General features: G+C 44.0%; 1 protein-coding gene across 1 annotated transcript in view; it reads left to right on the top strand.

The window, feature by feature from the left end:
* Nucleotides 1-23,433, top strand: part of MYRFL (myelin regulatory factor like) — a gene marked incomplete at its 5' end in the record, with an annotated part of 120,790 nt that overhangs the window by 80,143 nt on the left and 17,214 nt on the right. The window contains 6 exons of the mRNA XM_080662859.1: nucleotides 11,087-11,250; nucleotides 11,851-11,908; nucleotides 15,266-15,351; nucleotides 17,945-18,019; nucleotides 18,101-18,156; nucleotides 18,273-18,452. Coding sequence (XP_080518985.1) covers nucleotides 11,087-11,250; nucleotides 11,851-11,908; nucleotides 15,266-15,351; nucleotides 17,945-18,019; nucleotides 18,101-18,156; nucleotides 18,273-18,452 — 619 coding nt within the window. The remainder of the gene's footprint in view (nucleotides 1-11,086; nucleotides 11,251-11,850; nucleotides 11,909-15,265; nucleotides 15,352-17,944; nucleotides 18,020-18,100; nucleotides 18,157-18,272; nucleotides 18,453-23,433) is intronic.

Raw genomic sequence — 23,433 nt, 5'->3', positions numbered from 1 at the left:
CACTTCTCACCGGCCTCCAGGTGATGGCACTTTCACCAGCCCGGCTGGTCAGCAGGCCGCATTGGAAGGTGCATTTTCATGGTAGGCCCTTCCATTGTCTTCTATCTGCAAGTTCTCAGACAGCAAATACTTAGATAATGGGATCTGGATGGCCTGCTCAGCCCTGGGCTGCGAGGGCTGAGTGGCAGAAGCCAGGTTCCTTCCTCCTGCTTCCCAGGATCACGTCTTCAATAAAATAAATTTTTTTGTCTCTCTCAAACCTGGACTATCACTTCACTTGAGAGGTGTATCATGAGAAATTTACTTTTGTAAGCACTGAAGTTTTTAAATAATTTACTTAAATCATTTATATTTACTTAAAATATAAACTAGATCCAGTGGTATTCATATAATAAAGTCACCTCACTCTTCCATTTTCATAAGCTTCCTGGGCTGAGAGAAGAGAGCGTAGGCACAGCTGTCATCTCAGGATACAGCCTTCGGAGTGTGCCACTAGGCTGCCAAGGCGGGGGCTCTTGGGGTTACTCGTCCTATAGCAGCTATATCAGTCTGGTTGTGACCCTCCCCTACAACACGCAGGGAGGAGATTTCTGTGTTTCCAATGTAGATAATGTCTGCCCGGCGCCTTATGACTCTCATTGTTCAGTAAAATAATTAGTTCTCCCCCTGGCCCAGTATCTTCCCATTCCCAGTTGAGTTGAATGGGGACAGTTGGGATTATTAGCAACAGGAGTTCCAAGGGCCATTCCCCACTTCCCCCAGGAGAGGCTACAACCCAAGTCCATTCCTAAGAAGGCAAGTGCAGACTCTGGGAAAGTAGGGGGAGGCATTCTTGTTCCAGACAGCCGGGCTCATTTTTCACCTGAAGAGCAAACCATGCCCAGGCGGAAACAAGCCGGGGCTATGTGTCTCTATCCTAAAGACTAATCAGCTGTATCTCAGCACCAGGACCTCCCCTGACCACCTTATCTGAAGACTCCACCTCACTCGGGTTCAATTAGTGAGACTCAGGGCCACGGTGAGGGTGTGCCGTGTCCTTTTAGTAATTAGAAAAAGGTGCTCCCTCTGGCTGCTGGTGGGTATATGAGTATTTACACTTTCTTAAAATTTTCTGTATGCTGGATAATCTGTGTATATAAAAGCCTAAGTGACCATTTGACCATTGGACCACTCAACCGGTAGCTACGATGCGCACTGACCACCAGGGGGCAGATGCTCAACGCATAGAATTCATGCACTGGTGGGGTCCCTCTGCCTGGCCTGCAGGGCTCTTGCCGAAACTGCAGTCCGACATCCCCTGAGGGGTCCCAGATTGCGAGAGGGCGCAGGCCAGGCTGAGGGACCCCACCAGTGAATGAATCCATGCCCCTGGCCTCTAGTTTTTATAATAAAATGTTGGAAAAGGAAGTCATTGTTCAGACACTTAAAACTGCAATTTGAATATGGTGTCAGCAGGTGGTGGCAATGCTTTGTCAATCAGATAGGCCTATGGACGAGGACGTGTAATTTCACAAAATAGCTGAATTTATGCCAGAGTTTTCAAAGAGAATATGTTCGAGTCATCTGTGAAGAAGTAAAGTCTTTAAGTATAATTCAGTTCCCTTCTGGCCAATGCTAACTTCTCTCCATCTGTGAAGCCTGACGCCCAGGTCAGAGTCACTTGCTCCCAGTGAGCATACATAGCTTGCTTGGACTTCACCTGCAAAGCACGTGGGCTACGTACAAGGCTCTGCCTCCGCTGTTCAGTGCACCAACTCACATTCCAGCTACTCACACTGAGCAGAGCTACAGAGTATAGGAACTTTCTACAAGAGTGGTGTCTCTCAAGGTGCAAAATCCCTTTTATTCTCCCCCCAGAGGATTTGTCTTTATTGCTGAAGCTTTAGAGCTAACGTACGACAATCCTCATTTTACTGCTCTTTTACTTTATGGCATTCCCCAGCCCACCCCTTATCCTCATCTCCTCTTTCACCCAAACCTCCACAGCCATGGAGCCACTCTAACGTGTTTCATATATACCCTTAGATGTCTGGGCTTTCTGGAATATTATTAGTGTTGTTTTATGAATGTGTTTCAAATGTCTTTGAATTACGAACTTCCGCTCATAGTCTGAGGCATGGAATTCCTTGGCCTGTGTCTTTTCCTTCTCCTTCTCAAGTGTGGATTCCTCGACCACAACTATGTAACAGGCCCCCGGGTGAATCTGTGGCAGGTTTTCTCTGGGACCCATACCAGGAGTAGGGCATAGGGTACCCCCAGCCTTACTCTTATGGAATACTGCCAGAGAGTTGGTCAGTTCTAACGCATAACAGCAGTGCACGAGGCTTACTCTTTCTCTACATACTCAACACCTGACATTACCAGACTTTCTACATTTTGCAATCTGATTGGGGTAAAGTGGTATCTTACTGTTTTAACTTGCCTTTCTCTGACAATAAAGCTATGCATTTCTTTCTTATGTTAGCTACTGAGATTTCTCCTTCTGTGTATTGTTGGGCCCAGTTTTATATTGGGTTACCTGTCTTTCTCGGGATGAGACTACAACTTTCCACTTGAGGCCACTTTATTCTTTCCCAGGGCTCTTAAAAAAATAAAACTAATAGGCCAAAGCTGTAGTAATGCCTTAAGATAGGGACAATTATCTCCATTTCAGTGCCTTGTTGGCTTCCTTCCTAGTGCTAATTACGACTTAAAACTATATTATTTACTTGTGGTTTACTTGCTGTTGGCCAGTTTCCCCACTGGAAAATGTGCTTTATGAGACCCTTTCTGCCTTATCTAATTGTTTTATCCGTGCACCTAGAAAAATGGTTAGCACATCATAGCTGCTTGATAAAGAACTATTGATTCTGTCCATTAATTGAATATTAAGCGACATGTGCCAGGTATTTAGTTGGCCCTGGGGAGTCACAAGACACAGTGACTGCCCTCAAAAGGAGCTCACACCTCACCCAGGGAAGACAAGAAATCGAAGAATTGCAACAAACTGTGACATGTGCTAGTTCCATTGGGAACTCGTCTCAGCGGAAGGACTCAAGCCCTTCCACAGAAAATTCCACTCAGAGATAAATTAAGCAAGGATTCTACAGCACACATAAGGCAACAATGAAACATCATTTTAAACAGTTCTATAAAGCTGTGCTCTCCCCATATAAAGCAGAGGTCAAAACACAAACCCAGGGAAATGAACCCAGGACGTGTCCTCTTTGCAAGAGGAATATGCAGACCTCTCCTCTGGGGGCCTGGTAGACATTCAGCTGGAGGGCTGAGCTGCCTGCCATACCGTCTCAGCAGCCTGCTCTTCTGGTTTGGAGATTCTGTTTTCTTAAGGCCATGTCAGGGCCCGGAGAACTACCCACAAAATAAACTCCTGGACAGAGATCTAAAGCCGAGTTTATCCAAAGCCCAAACAATTGTCAGACACACCCATTGGCTGAAGACAGTTGTTCTCCCTTTGGCAATCGTTTTTATAATGCTCAATTACAGGCTGTTTTATTCCCATGATCTGATTATAAAACGTCAGTCCATGCAACATCAGATGCCGCGAGGAGAGATTTTCCAGTCTGTGACTCTCACTGGGAAAGAAATCAGAGCCTATTTCAACTTCTCCCAGCGTTCTTTGCCACCAGGCTTAGTCACCCCTCCTCAGTGTCGTTGACCGAGGACAAGCTGTAGTTCCTGAAGACAGGAGATCGATTGCACTGCCCGGCTGCTCCCCAGGGCTGTGGGCTCACTGACTCAGACCCGCATGGGCCCTGGGACCCAGGAGCTTGCAGCTGTGCACTGCAGAGTCCCAGGGCTTCCTAGCGAGTGAGGGGGCTGAAGGGGCATCCATCTCTCTCCTGAGCCAGTCTCCTCCCAAAGGGGAAAGGAACGAACCAGAGTGGAAACCAGTTTGCTGAGTACAAACGCACCACTCTCCCACTGCACTGGGAACTTTAAACACTAGTGTTTCTTTGCTTAATTCCTGCATTTTCATGGGCGTTTCCTAACACGGGGATTTGGACCTTTGTCTCCTTATTTTCTGAGAGAAACCTCAGATAAAAAAATAAACTGGAAGTTGGTCACTCTCTTCAATCTCATTAGAGAACAATGCTACGGCCTCTCAATGCCTCATAGCATGAACTGCCCTTGTAAGAATATATTCATATATTTAGTCAACAAATATATTCTGAGTTCCTGCTCTGTGCTGGAGCGTCGGCAGTGGACACGATGTGGGGCCCAGTCGTGGCGTGTTTGTAGCAAAGGTAAATATGACACTGAGTGTAAGGCAGGAGGGAGGGGGAGGGGGAGGGCAGGTGGTTTAGGTGAAGGGAGAAGCCTGTGTGAGTTCCAGAGACGAGACAGACCAGAACACGTTCTGTGAAGGGCAAAGGGCTCAGTAGGATTGGAGCACAGAGTGAGAGGGCGGCGATGGTGAAAGATGAAGCTTAGGTGAGGGACCCGCTCTAAGCGAGGGAACAGCTCTCATTTCACAGAGGCCTCCCTGTTGTTTACCCGGGCACATGTCCTTCTCACACTGCACTATGTGTCCTTTCAGAAAACGTGCTCACGCTGTGCATATGTACCCTCACCCCAAAGCCAGTGGTAACCAGCGGGTAGAAGGTTCTTGTGTGATGTGAAGCAGTTGCCACTTCCTCCCCAAAGTCTCATGAGCAATTTTGGTGGCAAGCCAGTTTCATCGTTTTTGCATCACAGCTGGAAAGTTACAATTCTGCTGAGGTAGTGGGTCCCATTTAAAATAGTCAATAATGCCCTGGCCAGTGTGGCTCAGTTGGCTGAGTGTCCTCCTATGCACAGAAAGGTTGCCGGTGTAATTCCCAGTTCAGGGCACATGCCCAGATTTTGGGTTTTGGGCTTGATCCCTGGTAAGGGGGTGTGCAGGAGGAAGCCAATCAATGATTCTCTCTCATCATTGATGTTTCTATCTCTCCCTCTCCATTTGTCTCTCTTTAAAAATCAATTTTAAAAATCTTAAAAAAAGAACATTGTCAATAATAAGGAGAAAGAGTTGAGTGATTAAATTAGGTTCAATTATAAAATAGTTTTTAAACAATAATGGGCATCAGTTGGGGAAGCTTTTCAAAATGTCTCAGCCTTATGCCCATCTCATGAATACAAACAAGCCTCTATGTGGCACCTGGGTGTGTGTACTTAGAAAGAGTCCCTCAGGCATCTGGGTGCACATTGTGGTTAAAATGAACTCACAAAGATCATTTACTTGCATAGAAAAGGACATTTTCAGAAAATAGGTTAATTTTTGAGCATATTTATACAGGGGTCGGGAAAATAGGTTTATAGTTTTAATACAAACAAGTATTTAATAAATCTATAATAATAAAAGGGTAATATGCTAATTAGACCAGACGTCTTCTGGACGTCATTCCGGGTGTCCTTCCTGAGGAAACTGGGGCTGGAGGGAAACCAGCCCGGGTCCCGGGTCCCAGGTGCCGGATGCCAGAGGGAAGCCAGTGCCGGCAGCTGGGGGAAGGAAGGCCTACTCTTGCACAAATTTTCATGCATCAGGCCTCTAGTAATTATATAAGAATAAACTGTTTTGCATACTCACAACTATAAATCTATTTTTGCCCACTCTGTCTTGGCTTCACCATGACAACAGAGGACAGAAGTCAGAGCATTTTAGTAAGAGTCAGTCCCCAGAAAACGTCCTAGAAAGTTACTTTTGGTAATTTTCCACAGGATCCATAATGTCTGGGCCTTCATTATAATCAGGAAGGTATGAGTAAATTTCCTCTCCACTTTTATTTCCTCCTAAATAGGAAAGAAAGCACATGAATTATTTCTGGCCTAGTGGACCCACTTGGTGCCAGCAAATTTGAGTTGGAGGAATCCGAGCTGGCTTTTTATCATTAGTGACAAGTAGCTGGACAAGGCAGCCATTGCTCTTTCCATGTGAGGAAGAATTAAAAGTCCTGGGGAGACCCTGCGGAACGATCATGCCGAGGTTTAGAGGGAATGTTAGCATCCTTCTCCATGGTCTGCTTTGGTTGGGGCTAAATCACAATTGAATGCATCAAGGGAACATTTTTTAAAAAAGAAGAAACCAGTTGCCAGTAAAAATAAAAACATACAGGGTGTCCCCAAAAATGTATGCAGACATTAACAGCTGATAACTCAATTTCGAAAATGAAATGTATTTTAATAAACACTGTCTATAAATATTCAAAGTGTGTGTATACATTCTTGGGGGAACACATTATATATATATGGTATGGTAGTGCCAGTGAGGATGCAGAGAAGTGGGTAGTTTCGGGAGGTTTAGGAGGTTGAGCTGACAGCACTGCCCGATAGCCTGCCTGTGGGGAGTGCCGGGCGTGAGGGGTTTGGGGGGAAATCAGACATGGCTGGGAATCTGATTTTGATTTGAGGGTGGACATCAACTGACCATCTGATCCACTAAATAAGATAGTTATCATTACAGCACAAAGCTTTCTGCAATGTAAACATACGAAATAGTGAAATGACATTTACTATGATTTAGAACTATAGAATATTATTCTTATCTTCACCATTTTTGCCTTATACTTATTAAAACAAATTTAGAAATAAAAGAACATCTATACCAGAGTTAGAACTTTTATAAGAGCTTTGGTCAGGAGATTTTTTTTTTTCAGTTTTTTTTCAGTTGGTTCATGTTTTGTGATTTATTTATTTTTAACAGTTTTAATGAAAAATTTCAAGCATATACAAAAGAGAGAATAGTGATGAAACCTATGTATATACATCACTCATTTCACAGTTATCAATTCATGTCCAATCTTATTTTTTTAAAATAAAGTATCCTCCCTAACAACTGGATTGAGAAATAATTGACACATAACACTGTTTAAGGTATACAACATGATTACTTGATACACACATATATTGCAAAATTATTACTACAGCAAGTTACATACACATGGCCTCACTTAATGACCTTTTTGGTGTGTATGGTGAGAACGTTTAAGATTTACTCTGTTGGAAAGAAAAAGTTTCTCCTCCATCCTTATAGATTCTTATGTCTGGTGTAAGAATTAAATTGACATGGGACAGATAACCAAGGAAAACCCAAATTGAATTTTGTATATATTGGGGCTCCTTAAGAAAATGAGGGCCCAGAGCAATCCAGCAATTGAGGCTTATATGCCACCCAGAGCTCTTGAGAAGGGGCTGGGAGTCTGAGACTTCCAAGGGGAGGAAGGCAATTTACATGGTGAAGAAGCAAATGTTTGATAAATGTTTGCTATGCCAAGTGGAGACAATGAGACACAGAGAGGACTTTGAACTAGCAGGTTCATGTCCCCACCCCTGCCCTCTAGTCACCACACCTGGATCGTATTCTTCGTAATCTAGAGTGAGAGCTTCCTGAAACAGGCCCTCTATCTAAATTGTTTTAGGCAGTGAAGGGGGAGGTAGAAAGCTCTTCCTGTGTCTTTTGTTTCTTTAAAAAAATAATTAGCCTAAAATAACCTTTATGCCAATGAGACATATTTTGGGGTGGCAAAGTCCTGCTCCCCTATAACTCTCCTAGCAATGATCAAGTATATAATATAGTGCTGTTCACTATAGTCATCGTGCTGCACATTATTAGATCCCCAGGACTTACTCATCTCACACTGGGTTTGAGTGCATATATATTTACCACTGTAACATCCTCTTGACGAATCCACTCCTTTATCATTATATAATGACCTTCTTTGTCTCTTGTTAGTTTTTGACTTAAATTCTATTTTATCTGATATAGGTATAGCCACCCCTGCTCCCTTTTGGTTTCCATTAGTAGCCTATGTGTGTCCTTAAAGCTGACATGAGCCTCATGTAGGCAGCATATAGTTGGGTTCTGTGTTTTTGTTGTTGTTGTTGTTTGTTTTTAACCCATTCAGACACTCTCTGCTTTTTGATTAGAGAATTTAATCCATTTTTGTTTAAGGCAAGGACTTACTAACACCATCATATTGTTTTCTGGCTGTTTTTCCCTTGTTCCTTTCTTCATCTTTTCCTGTCTTCCTGGGTGAATTGATGATTTTCTATAGTGAAATGCTTTGATTCTCTTCTCTTTATCTCCTTTTGTATCTCCTGTAAGTTTTTATTGTGTGGTCACCATCAAGCTTACATGACATACCTTCTACACTAATAAAAGAGAAACATGCAAATTGACGGTACCTCCACTACGCCCACAAGCCATGCCCACCAGCTAATCAGGAGCGAGTATACAAATTAACACAACCAAGATGGCTGCAGCCACGGAGCAAGCAGGAGGCTTGGGTTTCCCTGGCAATGGAGGAAGCCAAGCTTCCTGCCCACTCTGGCTGGCCCCGGCCTCTGCTCAAGGCTACAAAGTTTTAATTATAGAAGATAAATAAATTCCAGATACCAGGGCCTCCGCTTAGGTCACCAGGGGCCGTGGCTGGTCTGCAAACCACCAGAGGCCCCTCGCCCAGGCCGCCCCATGCCCCAAGGGAACCCCCACCCTGATCCAGGACACCCTTCAGGGCAAACCAGCCAGCCCCCACTCGTGCACCAGGCCTCTATCCTATCTAATAAAAGAGTAATATGCAAATTGACCATCACTCCAACACACAAGATGGCTGCCCCCATGTGGTCAAAGATGGCTGCCCCCATGTGGACACAAGATGGCCAGCAGGGGAGGGCAGTTGGGAGGGACCAGGCCTGCAAGGGAAGGCAGTTGGGGGTGATCAAGCCTGCAGGGGAGGGCAGTTAGGGGTGACCAGGCTGGCAGAGGAGGGAAGTTGGGGGCGACCGGGCCTGCAGGGAGGGCAGTTGGGGGTGACCAGGCCTGCAGGGGAGGGCAGTTAGGGGCAATCAGGCTGGCAGGGGAGCAGTTAGGCATCAATCAGGCTGGCAGGCAGAAGCAGTTAGGGACAATCAGGAAGGCAGGCAGGCGAGCAGTTGGGAGCCAGCAGTCCTAGATTGTGAGAGGGATGCCCAACTGCCCATTTAAATGGGCAGTTGGACATCCCTCGAGGGGTACCAGATTGGAGAGGGTGCAGGCTGGGCTGAGAGACACACACCCCCGTGCACAAATTTCATGCACCGGGGCCTCTAGTAGAGATATAATAGCCTATTTTTGGCAGATAGTAACTTAACTTCAATCACATATAAAAACTCTACCCATTTATGCCCCTTCCACATTTTATGTTTTTGATGTTATAATTTACCTTTTTTAATGTGTGTACCATTAGCAAATTATTGTAGTGATGGGGAAAATGAGACATTTTTGGGTGCTAGCAATCTAAATCTGTGCCATTAACCTAATACACATTCTTATTAGCCTATAGTCTAGCCCAGCCGTGGGCAAACTACAGCCCGCGGGCCGGATCCGGCCCGTTCGGCTGTTCTATCCGGCCCACGGAGCCGAAAGAGTGGAGGGTTCTCTTGCTCTCCCCTCCGCTCCTTTACTTTGAATTTATATTAGTTCACACAAACACTCCATCCATGCTTTTGTTCCGGCCCTCCGGTCCAGTTTAAGAACCCACTGTGGCCTTCGAGTCAAAAAGTTTGCCCACCCCTGGTCTAGCCACTACCCCTTTAATTGTCTGGTGCTGCAAGACCTGTTTACTCCCACTTTAGAGAGGCCATAAACCATCCCCAGACAGAGTTGTCAGTGCTGGCACCAGGCCAGGCCTTTAGTTGTGGTCTCAAGGCCCCAGCACATGGGGCTCTTTAAGAACTTGCAAAGGGGACCAGAGAACCCTTATTTGGGAGACAAAGGGCTAGAAAGATATAAAAAGGAAAAGTTTCCTCCATGTTTTTGCTCAGAATTTGAAATCTTTCTCTGAGCCCACTTGCATAATAAACAGTGTACTCCATTTCTCTGGACATTGCCTGGTTTTTCTCCAGTCTTCTGTAACAGTAGCTGTAGTTATTTTTAATACTTTTGTTCTTTAACTTTTGTGCTAGAGTTAAGTGATTTATATACCATCATAGTTCAGTAGTAGAGTGTTCTAAAACTGACTGTACACTTACCTTTACCAGTCTGTTCTGTAGCAGTGTGCATGTCTTTAAAATGCATGAACTAAGCCTTAAATTCATTATGTTCAGCCTTTGAATCCTTTCTGAGTAGTTGCTTTACAGCTTTTGAAACCCTTAAAACTTTGTTTTGCATGATGGGAATCTCAAAGACACACACCTTTTGGTTTGATTCCTCCAACCACAAAACAGTCTTTTTTGATTGGCCTCTAGCTCATTACAATAGTGGACCAGCTACTATGAGCCCCAAAGAGTTCTGTGGGTAAGGAGGAGAAGTATGGGATCAGGGTGTGAGTTTATGAGAGCTTTCTAGGGTTGTTGTTATGGCTGAGAGATAGACACTCATATTCCTATGACAACTGGAGTGTATTGGGTGGGGGAGGAAAAGGCTTTCTTATTCTGGCTTTGGTTGATTTCCCCTTTCTTGATCTTTCTGACCTGTCAGTGACTTTCTCTGAACAGAAAGAGTTAAGTATTGCTGTTATTTTAAATTCTGTTTGGGAGTTAGGCTGAAATATACATGATAGCTCATGGGATGTTAGGGCAGAAATTAACACCTCAAGAATTTTCCTCTGCTTCACAGATGAAGAAACTGAAGCTCAGAGAGGTTGTGTTTTATCTGGGTCTCACAACTAGTAAGTGGCAGAACTCAGAGAAGAGCCCAGGTCTTCATTCCTCCTCCTTCACCTAAGCAATTCGATGAACATTTTATCAGGAAGAACTGGAGTCATTTCTTAGGATGATTTAGTGATGCACACACACACAACATTCTTTTAATGACGTTTAAATATAGCACATGACCTTTGGAAATAATTCTTCAGAGTCCAAACTTGACAGTGTCCTCCAGCTCCATTCTCTCTCTTGGGTTACAAGGACATATTTCCATTTTATTGCAAATTGAACATAAGCACTTTTACTATGCGGCCAGCAGTTTAACAAAACCTCTTTAAGAGGCAAACCTCTACAGATTTATCTTGAATGAATTCAAGGTTGTGCATGACCATTTTCAGCAGTGTCTTCCAGTGTCTTTGAATGGGCTGTGGACAGTTCTCTGATGGTCTCGAATTTATGCACTTCATATTATTTTTATTTTTAGGACCAGATCTTTATGGAAAATGTGGGTGCAGTGAAGCAGCTCTGCAAACTAACCAACAACCTTGAAGAAAGAATAGAGGAATTAGAAATATGGAACCAGAAGCTGGCCAGGCTCAAGCGGCTCAGTAGTTGGAAGTCCTCAGCCAGTGAAGCGAGCTCCACCAGGTATGCCCAGGATTGCCACAGGAATTTGGAGAAAGGAGTGAGTCTTTACATAACTAGGTCAGGCAGAAACCCTTAGTTTCTGATCATTAAGTCCCTATTCTTCTTTTAGAATGTTTTGGAACACAATTGCCTTAAACGATCATTTTCTTATTTTTTTCTGTTGCAGCTTTAAAGATTAGACAAAACATCACCCATCTGTTTAAGAGCAGATGTTACAAGAAGTGTTACATTTTAGTAAAAGGGTCGCTTCTCCTTTAACTAGGCGAGGTGGCCATTTCTAAATTTAGAAAACCATGTTTGGTCCTCAGGAAAACAACTTTTATTATTTTTATTATTTAAGGAGGTAAAAGCACAATTCCTGGGATATAATTTAGAAAAAAAAAAAGAGAAATATAATGTAACGTTTAATGCATTCATTTATGTTTACTAAGGTTCTTTTCCACAAAAGGAACTCTCAATTGCCTTGACTTTTCCTTCTTTAAATTACCACTGCATTACAAAAAAAGTCATATTGTTGTGTTAGCTACAGCCTGGGTCTTTGTCATATAACTGCTGGAGAGGCATTTGAATAGTAATTAATTTTCTCTTTCTTTTTTAAAGCAAATTTAGCAGAATTGTTAGTACTCCAAGAAGGACCATTCCCAAAAAACACAACAAGGTAAATAAACTTACATTTATAATTAACAGAAATAATATTTTCTATGAAAAAAAAAAGTCTTTACAGAAATTTATCAAGATTTCTTTCTTCATTTCTTTGTTAATGAAGTCCCTAGTTTGCATCCTTATGCATTTAGGTATTTAAATACTAACCGTTTAATAGCTATTACCTGGTTTTTCAGAGAGGTTTGGAGAAATGAATACAGAACATACTCAGTTCAGAAATACTATTCCACCAGTTTTTATTTCTAGTGTTCCCATCAGGTGGAATTCGCTGGCCTCCACATGCATATGGTTCTGGGCTGTAAGATCTCAGTGTGGATGCCTTCACTCCACACAGTGCCTTACCTTTGACTTCAGAAGATCACAAAGGATGTCAGTTAATCCTCAAGCCCCTCTTCTCCCTTTGATATTTAGTACTATATATGCAAATAGAGAGTGGGTATTCACTTGCTTGCAAAGGTTAAAATGTGATGGCTTTATTAATGAACAGAGAACTTTCATCTAGTAGGATAGCATTTACAGTAAAAAGTGAAGGTTAACCATTTATTAATTTAGAGAACACCCCCTCTGTAAAAAGGAGTGTCAGGGAGGGAGAAGCTGCAATACTCCCTTTCTAGCTGCAGTTCATAGAGAGCTGTGAGACTCAGCTTGCCCCCTCTACCCCACCAGTGTTCCAAAGCTGGTCCTGCCCTGGGGAAGAGATTCATGACCTTATCCTGGTAAGGGATGACCTGATGTGAGGGCCATTGCACTGGTTTTCTCTCTACTCCTCATGTTATGCTACATTGAACTATGCTAAAAGGCCTAAAAAAAAAGCTTAATATTCTAAACTAAAAACTATTACAATGTTATGTTGCTGACACGCTTCTTGATGTACCGATAAATGTAAATACATAGATAAATACATATGTGAAAGTGTTCTTGGGCAAGTTACTTAATTGCATTAGGAAATAGAGATAATAATAGTATGGTACCTTACAAAAAATGCTGATAGGATTAAATGAGCTGAAGCCCTTAGCACAATGTCCAGCATATAGCAGGTACTCAATCAACACAAAACATTAAAAACATTGTGTAGGGAAGGTGCCCTATGTACTAACTAGTTTGCAATGGGATGGGCAGGATGGTATCTACATCCATAGCGACTCTAATAGGTGCAATTTGCTCATGTGCAACCTCTATAGCTTGCATCTTGCACCTAAAGAATCTCTTTATTTTGCAGTTAACTCAGAAAATTAACTAGGATTTATGGTCCATGACAGCAGGCCTGTGTCTGTCTTCTTCATGCTATGCCCCAGGCTCTGGCACATATTATTGGCAAATGAATGCATAAATGGAGAGTTCAGTCTGAAAATATTCCTTGAAGTCTCACAATCTAAATTAAAAACATTAAGTGTCTTGTATGTGTGGGTGGGTTGGGGGTTGGGATGTGAACACAGAGTCAGGAAATGATATAGGGGTTGAAGAGCACCCATTCGACTTGGAGACCTCTTGAAGTCAATGTGCTAGGCCTGTGGAAGGCAGATAAAGGTGAGACAGACCTCTTCAACTAAAGAATTTTAAGGTAGCCAGGGAAGATCAGAAGTAAAGGCAAAGAACAGTTGTTCCTGAATCTGATAAACATTGCAGGAGCTCAGAGTCCTGCAGGAGTATTATGGGAGCTGGGTCTTCAAGGAAGAGTGAGTGTTGGCCAGACTAACAGTGTTGGTTAGGAAGGAGAGTAGAAGATAAGGCTGAACATACAAGTTAGGCTCAGTTTCTGGATCACCAGGTTAAGGAGTTCATTTGGTAAGCCATGCGGACCTTTTTTTTTTTTTTTATCTAAAAATATATTTTATTGATTTTTTTACAGAGAGGAAGGGAGAGGGATAGAGAGTTAGAAACATCGATGAGAGAGAAACATCGATGAGAGAGAAACATTGATCAGCTGCCTCCTGCACACTCCCCACTGGGGATGTGCCCGCAACCAAGGTACATGCCCTTGACCGGAATCGAACCTGGGACCCTTCAGTCCGCAGGCCGACGCTCTATCTACTGAGCCAAACCGGTTAGGGCCATGTGGACCTTTTAAATAATAACAATTAATATCTAAGTTGTAGGGTATTTCCTTCTTTTACGTACAGAGAAAGGGAGGCAGCATAGCATTGTGATTAAGAGCACAGATTCTAAAGCCAAATGTTTTTGGTTCATATCCTGGCTTTGTGACTTACCAGTTGTATGATCTCGGGTGAGGAACCCAGCCTTCCTAGGCCTCATTATCCTCCTCTTTAAAATGGGGATAACAGTTCCTGTCTCAGAAGATGGTTGAGAATTTTTATGAAGATTAAAAATAGGATGTGCAAAGCATTCAGAGGAGTTTATGACACTTAATAAGGGCTGTTGATGTGTTCACCATTATTAGTACTCAAGGAATTCAAACAAAGACCAATTTTAAGCCATTTCTTAACTACCACCATCATTCAATTTCCTTCTGATCAAAAGCATAATTCTACCCTGTACTCTCTAAGAGGAAAAAAGCATAATACTCCCTATTGCGTTAGCAGGAAAACTCATATTTAAGAAGCACCTTATTTAAGGGCACAGCAAATCTCTCTCTATTTGGCCAGATTTCCCAGCAATTGCACAGCTGTCTAGCCTGCAGCTGTTGGTCCATTCCCCATATACAAGTTCCATACCAATATGTGTCAGTCCTAAATGTTTGTCTCTGGCGCCTTAGACCACTCGGCCATCCTGACACTGGTCTAAATGTTTGTCTCATTCGCTTCCTAGAGACTGTAATTTATTCATTTTTATGTCCCCTGTCATGTTGTACATATTGGTACTTTATGAATATTTGTTGAATGTATAAATAAGACACAGGCCCAGAACTGTCCTTAAAAAATAGGTGGTGGAATTAGATACCGATGTGTAAGATTTGAGAAGGCACAAAAATCTTTTCCATGGTTTGTCACGATGCCTAAAATCCTTCCCCTGGGATTTATCCTATCATGTCTTAAAAGCCTTTTGATTTTGAAAAGTATCCCATTAAGAGAAGTGGACATTTGGCTTCTGACAGTATCTTGTGTTGTAGGCCCTCTTCTCTCATCAAACTTCAAGAATAAGCACTAAATAAATGGCACAGATGATCATCTGTAGGACATCAGGGAAAAGCGAGTTCACTGGAGCCTGGAGTTTCAAGGGAAGGAGGGAACTGAAGTGGCTTTTGAGAGAGCTTTGTTTTCAGGGAGGTTCCGGAGGAGGGAGATGTAGGATGAAGGGAGCAGCGAAGATGCCCCACTGGGAGTGAGTCTTCAGGCGTCCTTTCCGCAGTTTGCTTTACCGCTTTATCATTGCTCGTTACTGAATCTTTTTATAGGTTTATTTTTCAGGAAAAAAACAGTGGTGTCCTAACTGGGTTTTTCAGACCTTGGTTATAACGCTCATTGCTGTGATGACATTTTGGTAAGAAAAACGTCAATGTTATGCTATGGGAGCTCCCGTTCTTCCCATCTTCCTTTTCTCACATGTGAATGGAGGCCTGACCTTTTATTTACTTTGAAGACAAGGAGCCCTTTAAACTGGGCTTTGACCTTTGATTCAGCTTAGAGGTGAGGGAGCCCTTTATAAACTCATACTTGGAAGAAAAGCAGCACAGGATTTCTGCACTTTAATGTACAATGAAAGATGAATTTTTTTCAGTCAACTGATGTTCTGTAACAGGTTACTGTGCCTTTCACGTGTGTGTGTGTGTGTGTGTGTGTGTGTGTGTGTGTGTGTGTGTCTTTTTCAGTCTTGCAAATGACTTTCTCAAATTCTTTGGCCTATGTGGGAGAAGACAGTGAGTAAGTAATCAGGTACAAACCACTCTACCCTGGACAGTCATCTTTATTAGGATTCTTCTAAATTCTTCTGTGGAGACTTCACCCCAAAGGGGCTGTGAGATTACCCCAAGATGTACAATATGATGAATTCATAGCCAAATTTACTAGTAGTTAAAGCAAGCAAGTACAGTAAGGACCAAAGTCTTTGCTGTGCAAGCTCCGGGTCCCTGTTGTCTGCCATCCCTCCTCTGCAGGGACGTGGAGTCACCCTCCCGGGATGCAGGAGTCTTCTGGCCTCTGGTCTCCAGGCTGCCACTGCTGCTGTGATGCCCCTCAGACGCTGAGGCCTGGTCATCTTGCCTCTGTCCTCCAGGGCTTCTTGTTCTTAGTCTAACTATTCACATGGTGAAAGGGGCATTTATCTATCCCTTGAAAAATGCTTTGTTAGTGTGGGAAAGGACCGGCTGCTGCCTCATCTCAGGGGAAACAGTCATTCTCAGAGGAACAGTAAGGGATGGAGCCAGGGTACTTGCACTCCTTTCATCTAAAGCAGCTTCCTGCTATAGAAGACAGTGGGGTCTCCATCTGCTTGTCTCCCCTTTCCATTTTAACTTCTCCCTTGCTCCTGCCCACTGTGAGAGCATCCCCATTATATTTGACACAGAATTCCCATTAGAAGCCATTCCCCTTTTCTCTCTCTCCTAAGTGTGCTTGTCTTCTGCTGAGATTCCCAGCTCAGGAGAGTGTGAGCCTCTCACCACTACAAACACACTCAGCATTCTCTAGGTTCACATATTGCTGTGAAAACCCAAGAAAAGGCTGTAGGAGCGCTAAATCTGACACAAAGAGGCTGCTTTTGAAACGTGCTCATGAGAGCTTATGCATTCCGATATTGTGGACTGCCAAGATGGTAAATGGATGGAATAGGGCTTGTTATCCTATTTCCGACCTGTGGTCTAACTGAGAAGGGTCAAAACCAGAGTTTGCCCCCAATGAAAGGAGCAGATGGCCATGTTACTCTAAGATTCTAGAAGTTCTCTGGATCGTGCATTGAAGCAGATGTCAGAGAAATCAGAAAGAATAGTTAGGGTTGGTCACAGGCAGATAGGAAAGGAGGGCTGTGGGAAAACAAAGTAAGGGAGACTGGACCACAGCAGGCAGTCACCAGAGGACACAACCAATGCCTGAGGCCTCAGTGGGCTCAGCACCACTCTCCCAGGCAGGGCCGTGCCTGCTGGGCTGTAACCAGATGCCGCTGAGAACGCACGGGGAGTTCTTTCCTCATGAGTGGCGTGCAGACATGTGGCACATACTTTGTATATATTTAATAATGGAAATCCACCACCTTTGATGGGGAACACAATAATGAGTTGAGTCTGCAGAATCAGGTGTCAAGTTGAACTGGCAGGAGATCAAGTTTGGTCACCCTGTGTCGGGCCAGCCCAGGGGGATTGTAAGGTCACCAAGCAGACTTTCACAGGAGAGTTCTAGACTCCCCCGAAGAGGAGAATGCTCAGGGCATGAGCATTGTTGGGAATGGTAGCTTCCCCCAGCTCAGAACCTTTAAGGAAAGCTCCCATTTGGATGTATTAGTTCTGATCACCACGGTCGGGGGAGACATACTCATTATTTTGAAGCCATGGAGTGTGGAAATGGGTGCTTTATTGAATGTCTTTCCTTCCTCTGTCCAATTTGGTGTATTGTGCTCTGAAGAGACAGGCAGCTGGAAGGTGTCAGCACTGGCCAAAGGGTTTGGCATCCACAACTGACTAAACTTGTGCCTCCTTTAAGCACCCCCCCCCCCCGCCCATCCCCACACCACCACACACCACAGTGTGGACGCCCTCCACTAGTGGATGTGAACTTTGCTCTGGCTTTTTCCTGCAAGGAGCAGAGGGCTGCCTCCAGCCCTTTACACCCTTCCTCTTGTAATCTTCCACCAGAGACAGATGCTTCTGAGACAGCTTGCCAGGGCCAGGGGCCTGCCCTGTGGAAAAACCCATCAGCGTGGACTATCCTAGGTGCCTCTGAGCTCCAGGACGACCTGGCCTTTTCTTACCAAAGCAGAGAAGCAGAACTGCTGGCTTCCATGGCACGCTGTCAACCAGGCCCGCCCTCCCCCGCCCCTCCCATCTGCGTGGCCTGTGAGAGGACATCTCTGGCCAGCTGGTTGGGTGAGATATATCTGGAATCAAACCTGCCACATAATGCTTTCTTTATTAATTTTTAAACAGTGCCTTGACGATAGTCTCCCTTTACATACTTAGTTTAAAAGATCAAGACCGACGTGCCCCAAATCTCCCTCCGAGGTGAGAATTCGTCTTGTTTTCCTTTGGGGAGAAGGGTCCTTGAGGGCCTCTTTCATAAATCATTTCATTATCCTTTCCCAGCAATATAACAAGCTCTCAGGAGCCGGCCCTGCCACCCACAGCCTCTTCCTCCTCAGGTAAGATCTTCACATTCCTCACCCTTAAACCCAACCTGTGTTTCCTAGGAATTGTCAACAGAAGAAGTAGCCTGTTAACCTTGTCTCTTCTCTCCTCTCTGCCCAATGCCGTGCAGCACCTAAAACGTCTCTGGCAACCACACAATCCTCGTTCCAAATACCAGAAATCACTTTCTGTGAGGTCCTGCCGTGTCAGGAGATTTATTGCTGCCCCATCTGGGGAACAAGAAGCATCCTCTCCAGTCCTGTGCAAAGAGTGTCCAAGGAAATGAAACCTCATCAGAGGCCATGGGCAGGTAAAGGATGTTCAAAGAGAAACAGCTAGAGCTTTGAACCTCAGGGCTTCCCCCCACCCCCATCTCCTTGTCAATATTTACATGAATAATCTCTTAATAGTTCCAGATAATTGTTACTCTTCTATTTGGGGTGGTGAGATCTTTAAAAACACAAAGAAACGAGCTTGCAGTCACTTAAAATAAAGTCATGCACTGCCTAACAGCGTTCTAGTCAACGAGTGACCACATATGCAATGGTGGTCCCATCCTATATAATAAAGAACTAATATGCAAATTGTCATCACACTCTCGCATCCTTGCACCAGAACTGCTCATACACTCAACACTGGGGAGAGAGGAATGGGGACCAGCCAGGCTGCAGCTTGGGAGAGAGACAAGCCACCCGCCCCGCAGTCCCAGGCTCCTGCGGCTGCAGCCCTGGCGAAGCCACCCACCCACGGTCCCCTGTGGCTGCAGCTGGCCTGGGTGAAGCTGGCCCAGGTCCTGGGTGCCTGTGGTCAGCCAGAGGGAGGGAATCCTGGGTCCCAGGTGTGGAGCAAGGCAGAGGCGGTTAGGGGTGATCAGGCCAGCAGGGAGCAGTTAGGGGGCAATCAGGCTGGCAGGCAGAGGTGGTTAGGGGCGATCAGGCAGGCAGAGGTGGTTAGGGGTGATCAGGCAGGCAGGCAGAGGGGTGAGGGGTGATTAGGCAGGCAGGTAGGCAAGCAGTTAGGAGCCAGCGGTCCCGGATTGCGAGAGGCAGTCGGACATCCCCCGAGGGGTCCCAGATTGGAGAGGGTGCAGGTCGGACTGAGGGGACCTCACCTTCCCCCCAACCCCCGTTCACAAATTTCGTGCACCGGGCCTCTAGTAAGATTATAATGGAGCTGAAAAATTCCTATTGCCTAGTGATGGGATAATGTTATAGGTCAACTCATTGTTCACATGTTTGTGGTGATGCTGGTGTAAACAAACCTACTGCCTGCCCACCATATAAAAGTATAGCACATACAATTATGTACAGCATGTAATGCTTGATATGATGACAAATGACTATGCTCCTGGTTTATGTATGTACTATACTACACTTTTTACCATTCTTTTAGAGTGTACTCTTCCTACTTAGAAAAAAATGTTTTCTGTAAAACAGTATGCCATGTTACACAGGCAGCAGCCTCATACATCACTTGATTGCATCATTTTCTCTTGTGCTGGATCTAATCTCATGTTTTTTTGTATAGTCACATGCTGTACAGGCTTGTGGCCTCAGAGCAATAGGCTCTGCCAGATAGCCTACGTGTGTAGGAGGCTGTACCATCTGGTTTGTGCAAGTGCACACTATGATGTTCACAATACGAAGTCACCTAAAGACACATCTCTCAGAACATATCCCTGTTGCTAAGCAGTGAGTGAATATATTGAACTCCCTGCCCAGGAATGAAATTTTGGTTGATCCAAGGGAAAGGGTCTCATTTGTCTGTTGACAACAAAGATAGTTATAGTTGCACAACTGAAGCAATTACATGTGGATGGTTGGATTTTTTGGCTCACTTAAAATTTTAAAAATGATGTAGTATCTGGGCTCTCTGCCCAAACCAAGTAGGGCAAATGTAAAAGGCTTTAGAAACTCTGAGTTCATGTAATCCTTAAGTTAGTGAAAAAACACAAGATTGGCATTCCACTTTCAGAACATCTTTTTCCTCTTAGAGACACACACACACACACACACACACACACACACACACACACAGATGTGTTTTTAAGTAACAGAATTTTATGTTAAAAAAGATGGAAAGTTGAACAAGGACTAAAAGTGTACTTATCTCTGTAAGATCAAATACAATATATCCAAGTGAATGATAATTTATCATTGTTTTTAGAAATCTTTTATACACATGTATTAAATGTCTAAAATTATAATGATGATGCTAATAATAGCAATAAATATGTATTAATGTAATTTATTAAGATGCTGTGGTAACAAAAGGAGATATTGGTCATGTCTGACTTGAAAATAGTTGGAGGAAGTACATACCTAACATACATTTGGAAGAAGATGAACCCAAATATTTTTGAGCAGTCCTACTAACTGACACAGAATATGGGCAGTGGTTGAAGTTTTGGGGTGGCAATGTACTTTTTTTCCCTTTTGATATTATTTCATATCTTAGTCTTGAATAAATAACATTTACAAATCATCATCATCTTCACATAGTGAAGTATCCTCCTATCTAAAAAAAAGAGTAATATGTAAATTGACCGTACCTCTGCTACATCCACAAGCCACGCCCACCAGCCACTCAGGAGCAAGTATTCAAATTAACCCAACCAAGATGGTTGTGGCCACGGAGTGAGCAGGAGGCTTGGGTTTCCCCGGCGATGGAGGAAGCTAAGCTTCCTGGCCAGCCCTGGCCTCTGCTCAAGGCTACAAAGTTTCAATTATAGAAGATAAATAAATCCCAGATACCAGGGCCTCCACTTGGGTCACCAGGGGCTTGGCCAGCCTGCAAACCACCACAGGCCCCTCGCCCAGGCCGCCCCATGCCCCAAGGGAACCCCCACCCTGATCCAGGACACCCTTCAGGGCAAACCAGCTGGCCCCCACCCATGCACCAGGCCTCTATCCTATCTAATAAAAGAGTAATATGCAGATTGACCATCACTCCAACACACAAGATGGCTGCCCCCATGTGGACACAAGATGGCTGCCACAAGATGGCCAGCAGGGGAGGGCAGTTGGGAGGGACCAGGCCTCCAAGGGAAGGCAGTTGTGGGCGATCAGGCCAGCAGGGGAGGGCAGTTGGGGGGAACCCAGGCCTGCAGGGGAGGGCAATTAAGGGTGACCAGGCCTGCAGGGGAGGGCAGTTAGGGGCAATCAGGCTGGCAGGGGAGCAGTTAGGCATAAATCAGGCTGGCAGGAGAGGGGTTAGGGGTGATCAGGCTGGCAGGCAGAAGTGGTTAGGGGCAATCAGGAAGGCAGGCAGGCGAACAGTTGGGAGCCAGCAGTCCTGGATTGTGAGAGGGATGTCCCAGATTGTAGAGGGTGCAGGCTGGGCTGAGGAACACACACTCCTCGTGCACGAATTTCATGCACCGGGCCTCTAGTTACTATATATAAGGCATTGTCATAAGTGGTCAACATAAATAAATCATTTAATCCTCACAAGCCTAAAAGATAGGCATTGTTATTATCCCCATTCTTCTAATGAGGAAGTTTATGTACAGAGAATTTCCCCCATGCCTATAGGAGGCAATGCTTGCACTATTTTTCTCATGAAAGCAGCTTCTGATTGAACTTGGAAACATGCATTACTATAGGGCAGTGGTTCTCAACCTTTCTAATGCCGTGACCCTTCAATACAGTTTCTTATGTTGTGGTGACCCCCAACCATAAAATTATTTTCGTTGCTACTTCATAACTGTAATTTTGCTATTGTTCATGAATCGTAATGTAAATAATTTTATGGTTGGGGGTCACCACAACATAAGAAACTGTATTGAAGGGTCGCGGCATTAGAAAGGTTGAGAACCTCTGCTATAGGGTGAGGATAAAGGTTCAATATGAAGAAAGTAATATATGCAAAGATCTATTGCTGTCACCTCCCCACCTCCGAAGAAGCCTTCATCCATTGTGAAAGCACATGTTGTGGCTGTTGAATCCTTTCCTTACCTTGGGAGTCCACTTTGGAGACATTTGGTGTCCCTTTTCTTTTCTTTTTTTCTTTTTTTTTTTTTTTTGTTGTTGATTAGGGTATTACATATGTGTTCTTATCACCCCATTGCGCCCCCCCCCCCCCCCGCCACTAATGCCCTCACCCCCCTGTTGTCTGTGTCCATTGGTTAGGCTTATATGCATGCATACGAGTCCTTTGGTTGATCTCTCTCCCCCTTACCCCCACCCTCCCCTACCTTCCCTCTGAGGTTTGACAGTCTGATCAATGCTTTTCTGTCTCTGGATCTGTTTTTGTTCATCAGTTTATGTCATTCATTATATTCCACAAATGAGTGATATCATGTGATATTTATCTTTCTCTGACTGTCTTATTTCACTTAGCATAATGCTCTCCAGTTCCATCCATGCTGTTGCAAATGGTAAGAATTCCTTCTTTTTTACGGCAGCATAGTATTCCATTGTTTAGATGTACCACGGTTTTTAATCCACTCATCTGCTGATGGGCACTTAGACTGTTTCCAAGTCTTAGCTATGGTGAATTGTGCTGCTATGAACATAGGGGTGCATATATTCTTTCTGATTGGTGTTTCTGATTTCTTTGGCTATATTCCTAGAAGTGGGATCACTGGGTCAAATGGGAGTCCATTTTTAATTTTTTGAAGAAACTCCATACTGTTCTCCACAGTGACTGCACCAGTCTGCATTCCCACCAGCAGTGCACGAGGGTTCCTTTTTCTCCACATCCTCACCAGCACTTGTCATTTGTTGATTTCTTGATGATAGCCATTCTGACAGGTGTGAGATGGTACCTACCGCATTGTCATTTTGATTTGCATCTCTCCGATGATTAGTGACATTGAGCAGGTTTTCATATGTCTCTTGACCTTCCTTATGTCCTCTTTTGAAAAGTATCTATTTAGATCTGTTGCCCATTTTTTGATTGGGTTGTTTATCTTCCTTTTGTTAAGTTGTACGAGTTCCCTGCAAATGTTGGAGATTAACCCCTTATTGCAGATAACATTGGCAAATATGTTCTCCCATGCAGTGGGCTTTCTTGTTGTGTTGTAGATGGTTTCCTTTGCTGTGCAAAAGCTTTTTATTTTGATGTAGTCCCATTTGTTTATTTTCTCTTTAGTTTCCATTGCCCTAGGAGCTGTATTGGTGAAGATATTGCTTCAGCATATGTCTGAGATTTTGCTGCCTGTGGATTCCTCTAGTATTTTTATGGTTTCCTGTCTTATGTTTAAGTCCTTGATCCATTTTGAGTTTATTTTTGTGTATGGTGTAAGTTGGTGGTCTAGTTTCATTTTTTTTGCATATATCTGTCCAATT

The sequence above is a fragment of the Plecotus auritus genome, assembly GCF_963455305.1.
Source record: "Plecotus auritus genome assembly, chromosome: 3".
Classification (NCBI taxonomy): domain Eukaryota; kingdom Metazoa; phylum Chordata; class Mammalia; order Chiroptera; family Vespertilionidae; genus Plecotus; species Plecotus auritus.
Note: the sequence above shows the minus strand (reverse complement) of the source record. Positions and strands in the feature narration are given on the sequence as shown.